General features: G+C 46.8%; 1 protein-coding gene across 2 annotated transcripts in view; it reads right to left on the bottom strand.

The window, feature by feature from the left end:
* Positions 1 to 19,222, bottom strand: part of PIK3CA (phosphatidylinositol-4,5-bisphosphate 3-kinase catalytic subunit alpha) — a 136,906-nt gene extending 117,684 nt beyond the window's left edge. The window contains exons 1-3 of one of the 2 annotated variants that reach the window (XM_075340608.1): positions 19,060 to 19,222; positions 10,682 to 11,104; positions 8,099 to 8,308 (exon numbers count right to left, since the gene is read on the bottom strand). In XM_075340608.1, the coding sequence (XP_075196723.1) occupies positions 8,099 to 8,308; positions 10,682 to 11,033 (562 nt within the window). In that variant the 5' untranslated portion in view covers positions 11,034 to 11,104; positions 19,060 to 19,222. Of the gene's footprint in view, positions 1 to 8,098; positions 8,309 to 10,681; positions 11,105 to 19,021 lie in introns of both variants that reach the window. The other variant, XM_075340606.1, reaches the window with a different exon arrangement.
* Positions 19,223 to 19,592: the final 370 nt, after the last annotated feature.

The raw sequence follows: 19,592 nt of genomic DNA on the forward strand, positions 1-19,592 counted from the left end.
AGAAGGGAATTTTGTTTACTTACCGTAAATTCCTTTTCTTCTAGCTCCAATTGGGAGACCCAGACAGTGGGTGTATAGCTACTGCCTCTGGAGGCCGCACAAAGAACTACACTTAAAAGTGTAAGGCCCCTCCCCTTCTGGCTATACACCCTCCCGTAGGAGTACGGATTCCTCAGTTTTAGTACCAAAGCAAGAAGGAGGAAAGCCAATAACAGTTTCAAAAACAAATTCAATCCGATAACAAGATCGGAGAACTTAAGAAACAACATGAACAACATGTGCACCCGAAAAACGAAACCCTAAGAACAAATAGGGCGGGTGCTGGGTCTCCCAATTGGAGCTAGAAGAAAAGGAATTTACGGTAAGTAAACAAAATTCCCTTCTTCTTTTTCGCTCCTAATTGGGAGACCCAGACAGTGGGACGTCCAAAAGCAGTCCCTGGGTGGGTAAAAAGATACCACATGAACGGGCTGTCAGACAGCCCTTTCCTACAGGTGGGCCACCGCCGCCTGAAGGACCTGTCTACCTAGGCTGGCATCTGCCGAAGCGTAGGTATGCACTTGATAGTGTTTGGTAAACGTGTGCAGACTCGACCAGGTAGCCGCCTGGCACACTTGCTGAGCCGTAGCCTGATGCCGCAATGCCCAGGACGCACCCACGGCTCTGGTAGAATGGGCCTTCAGTCCAGATGGAATCGGAAGCCCAGCAGAACGGTATGTGTGAAGAATTGGTTCCTTGATCCACCGCGCCAGGGTGGATTTGGAAGCTTGCGATCCCTTATGCTGACCAGCGACTAGGACAAAGAGCACATCAGAACGGCGTAGAGACGCCGTGCGAGAAATGTAAATCCTGAGTGCTCTCACCAGGTCCAACAGATGTAAACCCTTTTCAAATTGGTGAACTGGATGCGGACACAAAGATGGCAAAGTGATATCCTGATTAAGATGAAAGGAAGAAACCACCTTGGGAGAAAACTCTGGAATTGGACGCAGTACTACCTTGTCTTGGTGAAACACCAGGAAGGGAGATTTGCAAGATAACGCCGCTAGCTCGGACACTCTTCGAAGAGACGTGACCGCCACAAGAAAAACTACTTTTTGTGAAAGCCGAGAAAGGGAAACCTCTTTCAAAGGCTCGAAAGGCGGCTTCTGGAGAGCAATGAGAACCTTGTTCAGATCCCAGGGTTCCAATGGCCGTCTGTAAGGAGGAACGATATGAGAACTCCTTGGAGAAACGTGCGTACTTTAGAAAGCCGTGCCAAGCGCTTCTGAAAGAATACGGATAGCGCGGAGACTTGACCCTTAAGAGAGCTAAGCGACAAACCTTTTTCCAACCCAGACTGCAGGAAGGAAAGAAAAATTGGCAATGCAAATGGCCAGGGAGAAAACCCTTGAGCCAAGCACCAAGCTAAGAATATCTTCCACGTCCTGTGATAGATCTTAGCTGAGGATGGTTTTCTAGCCTGTCTCATTGTGGCAACAACTTCATGAGATAAACCTGAGGCCGCTAGGATCCAGGACTCAATGGCCACACAGTCAGGTTCAGGGCCGCAGAATTCAGATGGAAAAACGGCCCTTGAGACAGCAAATCTGGACGGTCTGGTAGTGCCCACGGTTGGCCTACCGTGAGATGCCACAGATCCGGGTACCACGACCTTCTTGGCCAGTCTGGAGCGACGAGGATGGCTCGATGGCAGTCGGACCTGATTTTCCGGAGAACTCTGGGTAACAATGCTAGAGGTGGGAACACATAGGGGAGTCGGAATTGCGACCAATCCTGAACCAAGGCGTCTGCCGCCAGCGCTCGGTGATCGTGAGACCGTGCCATGAAAACTGGGACCTTGTTGTTGTGCCGTGACGCCATCAGATCGACGTCCGGCGTCCCCCAGCGGCAACAGATCTGCTGAAACACTTCCGGGTGAAGGGACCATGCTCCTGCGTCCATGCCCTGGCGACTGAGAAAGTCTGCTTCCCAGTTTTCCACGCCTGGGATGTGAACTGCGGATATGGTGGACGCTCTGCTTTCCACCCACGTCAAAATCCGCCGGACTTCCTGAAAGGCTTGGCGACTGCGTGTTCCCCCTTGGTGGTTGATGTACGCCACCGCCGTGGAATTGTCCGACTGAATCCGAATCTGCTTGCCTTCCAGCCATTGTTGGAAGGCTCGCAGAGCAAGATAGATTGCTCTGATTTCCAGAACATTGATCTGCAGAGTGGACTCTTCCTGAGTCCACGTCCCCTGAGCCCTGTGGTGGAGAAACACCGCTCCCCACCCTGATAGGCTCGCATCCGTCGTGACCACTGCCCAGGACGGGGGAAGGAACGACTTTCCCTGTGACAATGAGGTGGGGAGAAGCCACCAACGCAGAGAGTCCTTGGCAGTCTGAGAGAGGGAGACAGTCCTGTCGAGGGACGTCGATTTCCCATCCCATTGGCGTAGAATGTCCCATTGTAGAGGGCGCAGATGAAACTGCGCGAACGGGACCGCTTCCATTGCTGCTACCATCTTCCCTAGGAAATGCATGAGGCGCCTCAGTGAGTGCGACTGGCTCTGAAGGAGAGATTGTACTCCTGTCCGTAGCGAACACTGCTTGTCCAGTGGAAGCTTCACTATCGCTGAGAGAGTATGAAACTCCATGCCAAGATAAGTCAGAGATTGGGTCGGGGTGAGATGAGACTTTGGAAAGTTGATAATCCACCCGAAACTCTGGAGAGTGTCTAGTGCCACCTTCAGACTGTGTTGGCATGCCTCTTGAGAGGGTGCCTTTATAAGCAGGTCGTCTAGATACGGGATGACCGAGTGACCCTGCGAGTGCAGAACAGCTACTACTGCTGCCATGACTTTGGTGAAGACCCGGGGGGCTGTTGCCAGACCGAAAGGTAACGCTACGAACTGCAGGTGTTCGTCGTGTATGACGAAGCGTAGGAAACGCTGATGCTCTGGCGCAATCGGCACGTGGAGATACGCATCTTTGATATCTATTGATGCTAGAAAATCTCCTTGAGACATTGAGGCTATGACGGAGCGTAGGGATTCCATCCGGAACCTCCTGACTTTTACGTGTCTGTTGAGCAACTTTAGATCCAGGACGGGTCGATACGATCCGTCCTTTTTTGGGACCACAAACAGATTGGAGTAAAAACCGTGACCTTGTTCCTGCAGAGGGACGGAGGTCACCACTCCTTCCGCCTTTAGAGCGGCCACCGCCTGCAACAGAGCATCGGCTCGGTCTGGTGGTGGAGAAGTTCTGAAGAAACGAGTTGGCGGACGAGAACTGAACTCTATCCTGTACCCGTGAGACAGAATATCCCTCACCCAACGGTCTTTGACGCGTGACAGCCAAATGTCGCCAAAGTGGGAAAGCCTCCCACCGACCGAGGGTGTGGGAATCGGAGACTGCAAGTCAGGAGGACGCCGTTTTGGCAACGGTTCCTCCGGCTGTCCTTTTTGGGCGTGACTGAGACCTCCAAGAATCTGAGCGTCTCTGGTCTTTTTGAGTCTTTTTTGACGAGGCGAATTGGGACCTGCCCGGTCCTCGAAAGGACCGATAACCAGACTGACCCTTCCTCTGTTGGGGTTTGTTTTGTCTGTGTTGCGGTAAGGATGAGTCCTTACCCTTGGAGTGTTTGATGATTTCATCCAAACGCTCTCCAAACAATCGGTCACGAGAAAAAGGCAAATTGGTTAAGCACTTCTTGGAATGAGAATCTGCTTTCCAATGTCTCAACCACAGGGCCCTACGCAAAACAACGGAGTTGGCTGACGCCACTGCCGTGCGGCTTGTAGCGTCAAGAACAGCATTAATTGCGTACGACGCGAATGCCGCCATTTGCGAGGTCAATGGTGCTACCTGCGGGGCAAATGCACGTGTGACTGAGTCGACTTGCACAAGCCCGGCTGAGATAGCTTGGAGTGCCCATACGGCAGCAAAAGATGGCGCTAACGACGCTCCAATCGCTTCATAGATGGATTTCAGCCAGAGCTCCATCTGCCTGTCAGTGGCATCTTTAAGTGCCGCTCCATCTTCAACTGCAACCAAAGATCTAATTGCAAGCCTGGAAATTGGAGGATCCACTTTTGGACACTGGGTCCAACCCTTGACCACCTCAGGGGGAAAAGGATAGCGTGTATCTTTAAGCCGTTTAGAAAAACGCCTTTCCGGATAAGCGTGGGGTTTCTGGATTGCGTCTCTAAAGTCAGCGTGGTCCAGAAAAGTGCTTAATGTACGCTTAGGATATCTGAAATGGATTCTCTCGTGCTGCGAAGCTGACTCCTCCACAAGAGGAGCTGGTGGGGAAATATTTAACATCTTATTGATGGACGCTACAAGATCATTAACTATGGCGTCACCATCTGGTGTATCTAGATTGAGAGCGGTCCCAGGATCAGAATCTTGATCAGTTACGTCCGCCTCATCACCCATAGATTCATCTCGCTGGGATCCTGACCATTGAGATGAATGTGAAGGTCCCTCATAGCGAGCCCGCTTAGGCTGCCCGGGGCCATCGTCCGAGTCAGAGTCTTCACCCTGAGGTGTATGTGCCCGTCCCGGAGCTTGGAGGTAATTCAGCTGAGGGGGACCAGGGGGCAATGATTGCACAGTGTCCGTGGCCTGAAGTACAGGCCTAGCTCGCAATGTGTCAAGAATTTGTGACATAGTGAGAGACATTCTGTCAGCAAAAGCTGCAAACTCAGTTCCTGTCACCTGGACAGCATTCACAGGTGGTACACCCTGGGTCACGTCCAGCAGAGGTCCCGACTGTGCAAGCGCCGCAGGGGCCGAGCACTGCACACAATGGGGGTCAGTGGAGCCTGCCGGTAGAAAAGTCCCACATGCGGTGCAGGAAGCATATAATGTCTGTGCCTTGGCACCCTTGCGTTTTATGGACGACATGCTGTTGGCTCTCTGCAATGTGAGAGAGTCTATAGCCAAAAGGGCGATCAGCGCTATGCAGTACAAAGTATTTGCAGGAACAAAATACTAATAATACTACTGGCACAAGAGGGGTGAGCCCTGAGGGCTGCTTACCGCCCGCTGAATAGCGGGTAAGAGGCGCAGAATTCCTTGTCTGGGTCTCCCCGGCTCCCCTCTGCAGCTCAGCGTGTCAGCAGGAATGGCTGCCGGCGTCTGTGGAGAGGGGCGGTCCGTGGGAGTTCCTAAACAAAAGTGCGGGAAACAGTGTCCCCTCTGTGCCTACTGTGAGGGCTGGAGTATGTAAAAACGACTCCAGCCCTCAGCGCTGATGCACTGACCAGCGTCCCGCCCCTCTCCTGACTGGCAGGTCTGGGGGCGGGAACGAACGGAAGCAGGCCGCAAAAGCCGGGGACTCGAGTTATCAGCGCGGCCGCCGTAAAAGCGCGGCCCGCGCTGAAGTCCCCGGCGCACCACAAGTGCCAGCCGCGCCGCAGTCCCAGCGGCCGGCGCGACCGTGTCCCAATAGTGTGCCTGCTTCAGCGAAGCTGAATGAGGCCATGGCACAAGCGCCGCAGCGCTGATGTCCCCCGGCGCACTACAACACCCAGCATGCTGCGGTGTGAGCGCCAAATGCACGGGGACACAGAGTACCTTGAGGAAGCAGGGCCATGTCCCTGATGTACTCCGCTCCATCCAGCATCTTCTCCAGGGGCTGTAGATGGAGCACGGTCTCAGTGCCTGGAGACCAGTAAATCCCACTTCACCCAGAGCCCTGTAAAAAGGGATGGGGAAGGAATCAGCATGTGGGCTCCAGCCGCCGTACCCGCAATGGGTACCTCAACCTTACAAACACCTCCGACATACAGTGGGGTGAGAAGGGAGCATGCTGGGAGCCCTGTATGGGCCCTCTTTTCTTCCATCCGACATAGTCAGCAGCTGCTGCTGACTAAAAACAATGGAGCTATGCGTGCGTGTCTGACCTCCTTCGCACAAAGCTAAAACTGAGGAATCCGTACTCCTACGGGAGGGTGTATAGCCAGAAGGGGAGGGGCCTTACACTTTTAAGTGTAGTTCTTTGTGCGGCCTCCAGAGGCAGTAGCTATACACCCACTGTCTGGGTCTCCCAATTAGGAGCGAAAAAGAAATAAATTTTACTTAACTTATTGTATGAACGTGTGAAATGAATAACCTTTAACTTTCAATCAGGGATTGCTTAAATTGTGTGACATTTCTCAAGACCAATGTCGTCACATATCTGCCCTGACGTTAGTCGATTTGGGCTAGGGCTACAAGACGAGTTTGACTGTGGCACGTGCCATGAGACCAAGGTTCGTATGGAATCACTGCTACATTGCGCACAACACAAGTGAATGGGTTCACATTGCAGACCTGACAGTCCTACTTGTCACCTTGTCGGATTTTTTTTACAACTTTCTTACAACAGTCGCAGTATTCTCAAAAGTCAATCCAATTCCCAGATTCACTTGTACTGCGCTGCAATGTACAGCGACACCGAGCAATCCTTGGTTACATGACAAAGTATAGCAGACAAAGTCACTGTTTCCCCTCGCCTTTAAAGTAACACTGTGGCAGCTTTATTTTTTTTTATACCGCTGGAGTGGTGCTTTTACCCTTTCAATCTCATCCTCCAGAAAGAGGCTCTCAGAAATTTGCATTGGAGACCTCCAGGGCAGCTCCAAGAAACACTGGAGTGATGCGGGAGATCACAACCTGTCGAAGATCATTGGGAGTGGTGCTCATAGAAGATGAAGACGCCGGAGGAGGAGTATACTACTACTACTACGTGCAGACAGCTTAGATTAGAAGCACCACTCCAGCAGTAAAATAATAATTATAAAAAAAACAAAAACACAAACCGCTGGAATGCTGCTTTAATATAGGGTAACAATATACTGAATGGGTGTATAATGCCAGCTAATCATGGCAATAGATATTTACAGATGTAACCAACATTAACACATTGATGCCATTATGCAGCAAACCTAAGGCAACATTTTCAAAGGATTTTGAAGTGTTAAAATAAAGGTTAAGGTTTGCTCCATAATAGCATGTAATGTGCTGTCAAGTTAAAGGGAACCTGTCACCAGTTTTTCGGCAACCACCAGTGGGCTCTTATATATACACAGCATGTTAGAATGCTGTATAAGAGCCCAGGTCACTGTGTAAAACATAAAAAACATTTTATAATACTCACCTACCGCGCTGCAGTGGATTCTAGTCAGATGGGGTTGTCTCTGTTCTCCGGTGCTGGCACCTCCTCTTACGGCCATCTTTGTCCTCCTTCTGAAGCATGTGTGTAGAACGCGTCCTTCGTCATACACACAATCGCCGGTCCTGCGCATACTCACTACAATACTTTGATCTGCCCTGCTTGGGGCAGATCAAAGTGCGCCTGCGCAGGACCTCATTGCCGGCGAGTGTGGATGACGTAGGACGTGTCATGTACACGCTCATCTGACTAAAATACACTGTAGCGTGACCGTTAGGTATTATAAAGTGTTTATGTTTTACACAGCGGCATGGGCTCTTATATACAGCATGTTATAATGTGTATCTAAGAGCTCACTGCTGGGAGCTGCAGCATATAGGGCAAAAAACTGGTGACAGGTTCCCTTTAACATTTATCACATTTGAACCTCCCAATCAGGAAGCAAATTGCATCAACCAAGATTATCCCTCCCAAGTTGTTGAAGTCGCTCCTCGTTCTCTATAAAGCAACGATAATGTAAACAAAATTATATTTTTCATTCCTTTTTAAAGAATGCTGATGAGAATAAACTTAAATGATTGTTCGATCTGGGATAACATTGAAAATGCCATAAATGTTCAATAATTTCTGTATGAAGCCAGCTCTACAATTTTTAGTGCCCTCATAAAAATTAATGGAGGGAGCAGTGTATACCGGACCAGACCTACATTCATGACTGGGATCGGTGGGCCTCCTGGGCTCTCGGGATTGAATGCTGGTCCCATTTAGGAAATATCCCGTTGAAGTTGGGACAACCTCATTACCTGTATTCCTATTTATAGGAAGATATAGAATATAATGAAGTCTATACAACTTTGATAAACAAAAAAAAGACTTTCTGAAGGACGAGTCTTGCATTAATAGGAGTTGTGTAGCATCTGGCAGGTCTCATCGATGGCAGCAGAAGCACTTACCTTTGTCCAGTTTGCTTTCTATGTGCTTTGGAAGCTCGGAAGAGGATTCTACATTGGGAGGATAAACATAAAGTGCTCGACTGATTGGGCCATTTGCATCCCGAAGTTCCACTGCATCTTTACAGACATTGAGAATATTCTTCCTGAAGTCCTGAACCTCTGGATCCTTCACCATGTCAAACTCACAAACGGGCATCCCTATTGCAAAACCTTTCAAAAGCAAGAAAAAATAAATGTTACATAATAATCTGTACAGCCATCATGTGAGCTTTTACATAAACACAGGCTACACTTACACCTGGTATTCAGTACATGAGACTTCATGCCATCACTGAAATCATATACCGTATTTTCCGATGTATAAGACGACTGGGCATATAAGACGACCCCCAACTTTTCTAGTTAAAATATAGTTTGGGATATATCATAAATACTCGAGTGTAAGCCGACCTGAGTAATGTCTCCATTGTTTAGAGAAATCCCCTATGTCTCGTGCAGTAATGTCTCCACTGTTTAATAATGCCCTCCTGCTGGTTCCCTTCTGTCCCCTATCAGACAGTTGTTTACACATAAAACATTCTCACCTGTCCTTTGTGCCCGCGCTGCCTCCTGCTGTTTCTTGCAGTCCGCACACAGACGTCATCGCTTTACTGCAGTTGAATGCTTTACGGCGTCACAAAGCATTCAACTGCAGTAAAGCGCGTCCAATGCATAGGGCCGCCGTTACTGTCAGCGCTTTACTGCAGTTGAATGCTTTGTGGCGCCGTAAAGCATTCAACTGTAGTAAAGCCATGACGACATCCTGCAGCAGGTGCTCTGTGCACGGATGCTATCACGGATGAGTCCGTGTGCGGACTGCAAGAAACAGCTGGAGGCAGCGTGGGAACAGAGGACAGGTGAGAATATGTTTTATTGTGCGTAAAGTGATGACACCCAACGTATAAGACAACCCCCGAGTTTTGAGAAGATTTTCAGGGGTTAAAAAGTCGTCTTATATGTCGGAAAATACTCCATCACAGGCGAAATGGTCAGACTGTCCGTGGAGAGAAAGCACATAATGGCTTTCATATGATTACAGCACTTTGTGAGCCTGCTTGGGTGTATATCAGAAAATGACCTACAGTAGGGCAACAGGCTACATGAATGTAGCGGTCGAGCAACAGAGGGAGCGTCTTTGAAGTAGAGTGCAAAGAGGTAATGAAGGCCGCTGCTGTAACTAATGGGAGAGTCGCTAGCAACTATTACAGGCTGCTGAGGAAACAGGAGGGTCTTTATGGTAATAACTAGAAAGGGGGGTTTCTGGGACTACAGGGGATGAGTGTGCAAGCAAAGGAGGTCAGTGTGACTACCATTAAAGACTGCGCGAACAATACTGATGACTTTAAACGGTCATGTTCTGACCTTGCTGACATTGGGATAGAGAGGAAATCAGACAGATGGATTTCTAATGACCAATCCTTTTATTCTGCAAGAAATAAGCCACTGCGGCACGCTCTCATGACCGAGCATTCCTGGTTAATGGGGTGTGGGGGGGAAATCGCTGTTGGCAATATTATCACTATCTAATGTGTATGGGGTCTTTACCATTCAGTGTAATCAATCATTTTGTGACTGTTATGAGGCTCAGTGACTAGTGTGGAAATAAGTACTGCACACAGAAATAATATGGAACTATTCCTACAAGAGTCACCAGTTGGTAACCTAGGCACTACTCACCTGCTTTATCTTATGGATACATTTGAACGACATTCTTAAAATGATTCTAGCAAACAGCAAAGGAATTCCACCATTTTTTTTTTCTTTATTAATGAGGGGTATATTTTTACTATACAAATGAGAGCTGCAGCATGCTTTAATAAGGCATATCCTAAAACAAAAGAATAAACCCCCCCCCTGGCATCCCCACCGTAGTTGTATAGAGCACTAGGATGGGAACACCCCCATCAACTTGTCCAATACAACCAAGCTAGTCCCTAAAAATAACGTAAGCAGTTTAGTACTAGAGGATTATTTTACATTTGTACTTAAGATATGTTAATGTTTACAATTAAATATCAGAACAAAAATAAAAGTGAGAGAATAGTTTAACAGAAAACTGCCCAAATTAATTTTATATGATGCTAAATTTTAGCGGTATTAATATTAATGTGTTATTAGGATAGGTCAGCCACCAGCCAGCTAAAGGTTTGACACTGGCATACCCACCTTCAGCGGACTGAATGGCCAGTGGCTGAGAAATAGCACAGTGCCACAGCTCATGTAGTGGCCATGAATGGTACTGCAGCTCTCTCATTCAAGTAAGGGTTGTCAACCAATATTAAAACGACCCTCCATTCTGCACTAAAAAGTGACTATATGTTTGTCTTGTATAATAACTCTACCCGACGTGACTATCAAGACAAATGTAAAGTCACATTTCAGTGCCAAAGTGCAGAATCACTTCAAGATGCCAGAAAACCCACTTTCAATGGTTTAAGAAAAGAGCAAGTCTTTACCAAGTCTCAACTATTACAAGTCTTTACAACAGCATACACATCTTCCTATCTATAACAACTTAGTGGTACAGATTTCAACAGAACTCACCAATTTCTCGATTTAGGATTTTCTCTTCCCGATTGCCTACAGGTTCAATTACTTTGAGGAACGGTTGGAACAGCCTAAGGTCGCACAGACGACGGGTTTCATCGAAGAACTCTTCTCTTTCTGCTTCTTGAGTAACACTAACAAATATATAAGAGGACTCATCCTGGAGTAAGTGGTGAAGAGGGTACTTCCGAGCCTCCTTAAATAATTCATGCTTAATGTTCACGAGAGTGGCCTCACGAAGGCACTCTAATGTCACCATCATTCCATTTGGTAGTAAACAATCCACCAGTATCCTGGGGGGCATTAAGTGGATCCCCCATAGTTCACCAGAGGAAGGTCTTGGTGGCATGACTGCCAAGCTAGACTGGTTACCTCTCTAGGAGAAAGCTATCAGCACAACATGTATCCTGCATATGGAACCTGCAAAGAAAAAAAAAAAAATTACACTAATTTAGCAGCTCCCAAACCACAAAAAAAAAAAAAAAAGAAAACTATAAAAATCCATCCTAAAGCGGCGATAGGGCTGTCTACTATACCAGACTTCAGATATAAAAAGGTTGAAACTTAAAAAGGGTTTGCCACTAGTAGGACAACCCCTTCTGATTCCAGTCATGTCCCCCCAGTTGAAATAGACCTTCTAATCACCTCCCGTTCTAGCGCCGTTCCAGTGATGTCGGTAGCTCTGGTTCAGGGCTCACGTGACCTTGTGACGTGACGGGAGCCCTGCAGCCAATCACCGCTGGCTTCTCTCTCCACGCTTTCGTATCAAATTAAGCAACAGGAAGTGACGCTGTGGCTGACATTCACTTCCTGGTGATTGCTCATTTGGTCCAAAGGCAGGGAGACAGAAGCCAACAATGATTGGATGAAGGGCGTGACCTCACAAGGTTACGTGAGCCCCAAAGCAAGGCTACCGATAACAATGGACCTGCACCAGAGTAGGAGGAGAGTACAGGATTTTTTTTATTTAAACTGGGGGGGAAAACAAGTGGAATCAGAAGGGGTTGTCCTAGTAGAGGAAAACCCCTTTAAGTTGCATATACTTGCAAATGCAAGAGAATGCAAGTACATGTCTGAAAACTGTGCAACTGGAATCCAACTCTAAGGCTACATTCACACACCATCAGTGTACTGTCTGCTTTTTACTAAGTGGGTAGAAGGACCTTTGCTGATGTTATACCCATGTGGCCAAAAGGGGCGGGGCTTCAGCCAACATAGCCGATACCAGGAAGAAACATTTTTCTGTTGGATGAGGCCCCGCCCCTTCTGGTCACATGGGTATGACATCAGCAAAGGTCCTTCTACCCACTTAGTAAAAAGATTCTATAATAGAATTAGCATAAATAACAAGCAGGGGGTGGAAATCACTATGAATATCCACCCCAGCTATTAGCTGGTTGGCAGTTGCTGCCGATCAAAAAGCTGTTCATTTTACAAACTTTACTTGCTTGTGTTTCTAAAACATTGCATCCTAGCTGACAACTAAAAGGTATGTATAGAATCAGCATGATACAGCCAGTATAGGACTGGCTTTAGTTTATATAGGAAAATCCTGGTGATTGGTGTGCTTTAAAGGGTGTGTGTACCCTTCAGGGTTAGTGACAAAACTGAGAAAAGAAAAAAAAAATAAAACACATTATTTGATCAGCAGTAATACTATTTAGTGCCTGTACACACGATTCAAAGTATACAAAGTGTTTAACTAGTTTAAGAAAAAACAAATTCTCTACTTCATAGAACATTTAGATCCTTCCCAAATGTTTCCACAGTTCCAAGAAATTGAGAAGTTGTCCAGGTTGTCCCCACCACGGATGGACATGCTGGTGAGGAGCGCAGGCAAAGTGAGAATGGCGAAACTTGCAAGGTAGTAATATGAACTATCATGAGAATAAAATGTAAGCAGGAAAGCAATCACAAGAAAGTTCAGCTTGTGAGGGCAATAAGGCTATAAAAGAAATGAATGTCGGTAAACAAGTATATCCGATTTGCAAATACCATACAGCAACACGGCCGAACGTTTTCATGTTACTTCTACAATATCACAGAGACTTTCAGCTGATCAGATAAGTTTGTGTTTTCAGCCGCTGGCACAGCCTCATAACATCAGATGTTGCCTTCCTGCTATTTTTTTTATTATTATTAATAACAGAATTATATGTTTTTCTTTTTTAAATATACATCCTTATCACTGAAAAAACCTCGTAGAAAAGATTTCGCAAAAAATACAGAATTAGTGGCAACAATGTATGGCAATGACAAACTTGAGTATCCATGTTCTTAGGTTTTATTACGGACTGAGGCTGCAGGACAAGCAGTAATAATGGATATTTCTGCAGATATACAGTGAAGAATAACACCATCCTGCTCCAAAACAAGTACTCATCTGTAGGAGATTCTGAGAAATGTCAGGAAGTTCAGCCATGATTAACCCATGACACAACGAGGCAGGACTTGGTCTTCAGAGCAGCACATTCACTGGCAGGAACGCTCAGTGGTGACAGATATAACAGTAGCCATTATTTGAAGTAAAAATGTTTTGCCTCCAGAGATTAAAAGCTGTGACCAGTTTGTTGTGTGTAAAGATCAATGATATGTTGACAAATTAGTGACCGTTGAAAAAATGCTTAAAATGATGCCTGAGTATGTTCTGCATCTTCCCATTGACTTGTATTGTAAACAGCGCACTGCAAGTGGAAGACGCCTGAAGATAGGGCATGTACCTTCTTTATAGCCACATGACAGCTTTGGAAACCTGAAGCAGCTAAAAAAACCACAAAAAAAAAAACAAAAAACAACTAGACATAGGCAACGCAGGTTGTATTTACACTGAAATGCAGATGTTCATCTTTTTGAGCCTTTTCTGAACACTTTTCAGGAAGGTTTCAAGGTGGACCCACCTGAAAAAGTCATTGTGTGCACATACCCTAACAAGCCACTGAAATCAATCAAGCGGCTGAAACCTCATTCAGGAGACTTTTAGGGATCCCAGAGATTTGAACCTAATATCAAACATTAATGACCCATCTGAAGGCTAGGCCACCAACAGTTTAACTCTAAAAAAAACAAAAAAAAAAGCGAGAAAAAAAACCAACCATGCACTGGGAAGGTGGTATGCATGCGCGGCCATCTTTCACCATTCAAGCAGAGCACTTCGAAGCTAAGCTGCTAAATTGGGACAACCCATTTAAAAACTGCAACCAGCATATTCATGCTTAGTTCCTTATTGGTGATCAGTATTCCACCAACTCCAGTCCTCAAGAGCCACCCACAGATCATATGTGCGGGACTTTTCACCTGGACAATACTAAGGAAACCCTGAGAACAGAATCCGAGGGTGACTCTTGAGGACTGGAGTTGGGGACACTGGTCAGGATCGCTGCTGCATCGCTACATGGTCGCTGGTGAGCTGTCAAACAGGCAGATCTCACCAGCAACCAGTGAACAGCCCCCAGCCAGCAGCGACGTGCAAGTGACGCTGCGCTTGCACGGAGCCGGCGTCTGGAAGCTGCGGACACTGGTAACTAAGGTAAACATCGGGTATGGTTACCCGATGTTTACATTAGTTACCAGCGCACACCGCTTAGCTGTGTGTGCAGGGAGCAGGGAGCTGCGCACACTGAGCGCTGGCTCCTTGCTCTCCTAGCTACAGGAGCCGGCGTCTGGCAGCTGCGGAGGCTGGTAACTAAGATAAACATCGGGTAACCAAGGTGGTTACCCGATATTTACCTTAGTTACCAGCCTCCGCAGCTCTCACGCTGCCTGTGCTGCCGGCTCCGGCTCTCTGCACATGTAGCTACAGTACACATCGGGTTAATTAACCCGATGTGTAATGCAGCTACATGTGCAGAGAGCAGGGAGCCGCGCACACTGCTTAGTGCTGGCTCCTTGCTCTCCTAGCTACAGTACACATCGGGTTAATTAACCCGATGTGTACAGCAGCTACATGTGCAGAGAGCCGGAGCCGGCAGCACAGGCAGCGTGAGAGCTGCGGAGGCTGGTAACTAAGGTAAATATCGGGTAACCACCTTGGTTACCCGATGTTTATCTTAGTTACCAGCCTCCGCAGCTGCCAGACGCCGGCTCCTGCTCCCTGCTTGCTTCATTTGTCGCTCTCTCGCTGTCACACACAGCGATCTGTGTGTCACAGCGGGAGAGCGCCTTTGAAGAAAACGAACCAGGGCTGTGTGTAACGAGCAGCGATCTCGCAGCAGGGGCCAGATCGCTGCTCATTGTCACACACAGCGAGATCGCTAATGAGGTCACTGCTGCGTCACAAAAAGCGTGACTCAGCAGCGATCTCGGCAGCGAGCTCGCTGTGTGTGAAGCACCCCTAAGTCGTTGTGTGTGACTGGGCCTTAATACAGAAGCCCAATGTAAATCAGGCTGGGTGGATACATGGGGCAGTCAGTGCTGTTAGGAGGAGCAGAGCACATCTTCGAAACCCCCCCGTACACCTCCAGCCTGATTTACTTATGGCTTGTATAGTAAATTGCTCATGCCTGCCACATAGGTTCTCTCTTAAAAAAAAAAATAAGCTTACAGGGAAACATATGCCTTCACAGCTATACTACTGTGGCTTTTAAAAAAAAAAAAAAAAAAAAAAAAAAAAAAAAAAATACCCAAAACATAACAGAAAACACTCCTCTCACCATGGCTCAATATCGAGTTAGAGAATAACTCATGCTAGCCTTACAGAGCCCCTGCCAGGGCGTTTCTTCTTTCACCAATTTATAATAAAATCCCTAGACCCAACGTAGGTGCAACACAGCTTTACATTTATAGGTATTGCATTATGAATCCACACAATATGGCTCTGAAATAAGGTCACATCCATCAACCTTAAAGGAATTTTCCAGGAAGTAAATGCTAAATACACTGAGTTGATAACAGGGCCAGAAGCAAAGCTGTGAGGATTGAGGAAGAGATGGCTGCAAGCAGAGCGCCTGGACGAATACTACTATAGTAGTAAGTTATTGAACTTGCTTTGTACAACTGCTATAGCTAGACTACACCTTACTGCACAAAAACAAACAAGGAGTGGAACCTAAACAGGACAAAAAGATAATGGAAAGAAAATCACCTGGCTGACTCCTGGTTTTAGCCTGGGCAATATGCGCAGATAATTATGTAACTGTCAAGAAAAACAAAACCAAAACAAAATATGTACGTAGCAATATGTAACCATTTGTGTCATGAAAATGATAAACATGCCCACTGACAAAAAAAAAAAAAAAAAGCCACAAAAGACATTACCTAAATATAACACCAAAATAACCAGTAGGTAAAATTAGAAAAGTGATAACATGAAAAGACCCTACAATGTTACAGGGTGGAGGAGGGGCTAATGTCCCTTTGTGATGAAAAGTGAAATATTCTAAAATCTTGGGAGACAATACTGCTGTGTGAGCTTGCACGATGAATGGCATATCCTCCATTCTCTCTGCTTCCGCTCTCACAGGAAAAGGTTCAGGAAAGTGTTGTACCTACAGCTCGAGGAGACAAACACCAGAGAGAATAGAAAACCGTCCTCCTACATGTAACCCCTCATCCTCAGGCAGCTTAGTGCCTCAGAAGGAAAATCTGCTGTGTAATAAGACCGTGAAGTAATACTGAAGAGGCTTCAAAAAGTTATCCTCTCACCCATAACGCCGGCAGAGGCTGCAGGGACTGCTGTATTCATCAACGCTGTGCAGGACATAGTGTGTGTGTGTGAGATAGAGATTGAATGAGAGATGATGAGATTATAGAGAGATATATATATATATATATATATATATATATATATATATATATATATATATATATATATATATATATATATATATATATATATATATATATATATATATATATATATATATATATATATATATATCTATCTATCTATATATATATATATCTCTATCTCTATCTATGGCAGGTAACAGGTGTGTTCAATATGGACACCATCTGAAACCAGATAAAGAGGGGAGAAGTTAACACAATCTTTGCATCGTGTGTGACACACTGGGCATGAAGAACAGAAAAGGTGCCGTCACACATAACGAGATCGCTAGCGAGATCGCTGCTGAGTCACGGTTTCTGTGACGCAGTAGCGATCTCCTGTTAGCGCTCTCGTTATGTGTGACATCTACCAGCGATCAGGCCCCTGCTGTGAGATCTCTAGTCGTTGCAGAATGGTCCAGGCCATTTTCTTCAAAGGCGATGTCCTGCTGGGCAGGACACATCGCTGTGTTTGACACTGTGTGACAGGGTCACAGTGACTGCTGAGATCGTTATACAGGTCGCTACTGCGACCTGTATTGTTCCTGCGTCGTTGGTAGGAGCTGACTGTGTGACATCTCACCAGCGACCTCCCTAGCGACTTACCTGCGATCCCTATCAGGTCGCATCGTTTTCGGGATCGCTGGTAAGTCGTTGTGTGTGACTGGGCCTAAATAGAAGAGAAGCAAGATTGTTGAAAAATATCAACAATCTCAAGGTTACAAGTCCATCTCCAGGGATCTTAATAATCCTTTGTCCACAGTGCACAACATAATCAAAAACTTTTACAACCCATGGCACTGTAGCTAATCTCCCTGAACGTAGATGACAGACAAAATTTGCAGAAAAGTTGCACGCAGGATAGTCTGCATGATGATGGATAAGCAAACCCAAATTAAAAAAAAAACAAACAAAAAAAACAGCTATGGTGCATCAATGTCAGCGTAAACCAGTACTTCCCAAACTCCAGTCCTCACAACCCCAAGAGGTCATGTTTTCAGGATTTCCTTAATATAGCACAGGTGATGTCTTGATAATGATTCGATCACTTGTTCAATAGTAGGGAAATCCTGAAAACATGACTTGTTGGGGGGCCTTGAGGACAGGAGTTTGGGAAACCCTGGCGTAAACTATAGGTCCATATGTGAATGAAATAAAACGCTATGGCAGGAGACCCAGGAGGACCCCACTGCTAACAGTGATCTAAACCTAGACTGCAGTTTGCCAAAATGTATGCAAGCCAAAATCCTTCTAGGAGAGTGGAAGATGTGGACAAATGAGACCAAGATGGAGCTTTTTAGTAAAGCATATCATTCTACTATTCACTGAAATGAGCCTACAAAGAAAAGAACACTGTACCTACAGTCAAATATTGTGGAGGTTCAAAGATGTTTTGCTGTCTCTGCACAGGGTGCCTTGACTGTGCACAAGGCATCATGGAATCTGAAGATTATTAAAAGATTTTTGGTCACAATGTAGTGCCCAGTGTCAGAAAGCTGGGTTTACGGTCTAGGTAATGGGTCTTCAAGCAGGACGATGACACCAAACATACTTTAAGAATCCCCCAGAAATGGATAGAAACCAAGTGCTTCAGAGTTGTGAGTGGCCAGCGATGAGTGATCTAAACCCCATTGAACACTTATGGAGAGATCTTACAATTACTGTTGAAAGAAGGCATTCTTCCAATATGAGAGACCAGCAGTTTACAAAAGAAGAGTGGTGCAAAAGACCAGCAGAGAGGTGCTAGAAGCTTGTGGATGGTTATAGGAAGCGATTGACTGCAGTTCATTATTCCAAAGGGAGTGCAGACAAATAAGATGAGGGGGGGGGGCAACAATTTTGTCTGGACTATTTTTGGGGGTTGTGTGTTAAATGTCTAATTTGCTTTTTTCTGCTTTTGTTGTGGTGTCTAATACACACAAAGGAAATAAACATCTGTAATTGAAAACACTGTCTGGGAGAAATACTTAATTTTTCGGGACAATTTCAAGGGTGCCAACACTTTCGGCCATGGCACACACACACACATATATATATATATATATATATTATATATATATTACACACACGCGCGCGCTGACTTGTACAGTCGGTAAGCCAAGCTTACACTTCTCTTTCCCGCAGACGCTTCATCAGTGGCAGGGATGAGTAGCGGCCGGCTGCTGCTGCTGCCGCGTGCTATTGGTGACAGATCAGCGGTCACCATGGTAACCAAGCTGCCGGGGATGATCAGGGAGCGCCGGGGACAGTCAGCCCTTCACTGTGTCCAGCTCACATCTATGACCGAGCCCCGGAGCCGCCGTACAGCCGAGCACAGTGACTTATACCCGGGTCCCTCCGGTGTCTGTCATTGTAGTGGGTGGCGCACTATAGCTGACAGGACACCCGGCTATTCTCCAGCTCTCTCCTGAGGCCGGTGACAGCAGAGCCCCCGCTCCCGGCACACAGTGACCCGTGCTCGAGCTCCAGTGCACCCCCCTGTAGCGGCCGGCAGCTGCCCCGGACCGTCACACAGCTGCCTCTGTACTGGGGCTGACACCTCGCTCTCTCACCGTCCCTCAGTGAGGCTCCTACCTTCAGTCTCTCGGCTCCAATCCTTGCAGTGCCCTTACCGAGCTGTGTCCGTGTCCATCCTCCCCGGCGGCGGTCACCGGGACAGGCGGGAAGCTCAGCCTCCGGTTCTCACCCTGTCCGGTTCCCACTCCTTGCACTCGGCTGGTTTTGTTATTTTCTTCCTCCTCCTCCTCTGCCGCTCCGTTTCCGCTCCCGCTTCCGGCATCCGGTGACGTCACTCCCACCTCACACGTTGGGCTCCGATTTTTTTTTTCTTCAAAATCATTGATACTTTATTTAGAAATGGGACATAGCAGTGTGATTAGCGGTAATGTTACTGTGTACCGTCCGTGAGTCAGGAGAGACGGCGGACAACGACCACTCAGCATGTACACCGGCATAATACCGGGCTCAGCGTATACACCAGCACAATACCGGGCTCAGCATGTACACCGGCATAATACCGGGCTCAGCGTGTACACCAGCACAATACCGGGCTCAGCATGTACACCGGTCTAATACCGGGCTCAGCGTGTACACCGGTCTAATACCGGGCTCAGCGTGTACACCGGCATAATACCGGGCTCAGCGT

This window comes from Anomaloglossus baeobatrachus, chromosome 3 (genome assembly GCF_048569485.1).
Source record: "Anomaloglossus baeobatrachus isolate aAnoBae1 chromosome 3, aAnoBae1.hap1, whole genome shotgun sequence".
In the NCBI taxonomy this organism is placed as follows: Eukaryota; Metazoa; Chordata; class Amphibia; order Anura; family Aromobatidae; genus Anomaloglossus; species Anomaloglossus baeobatrachus.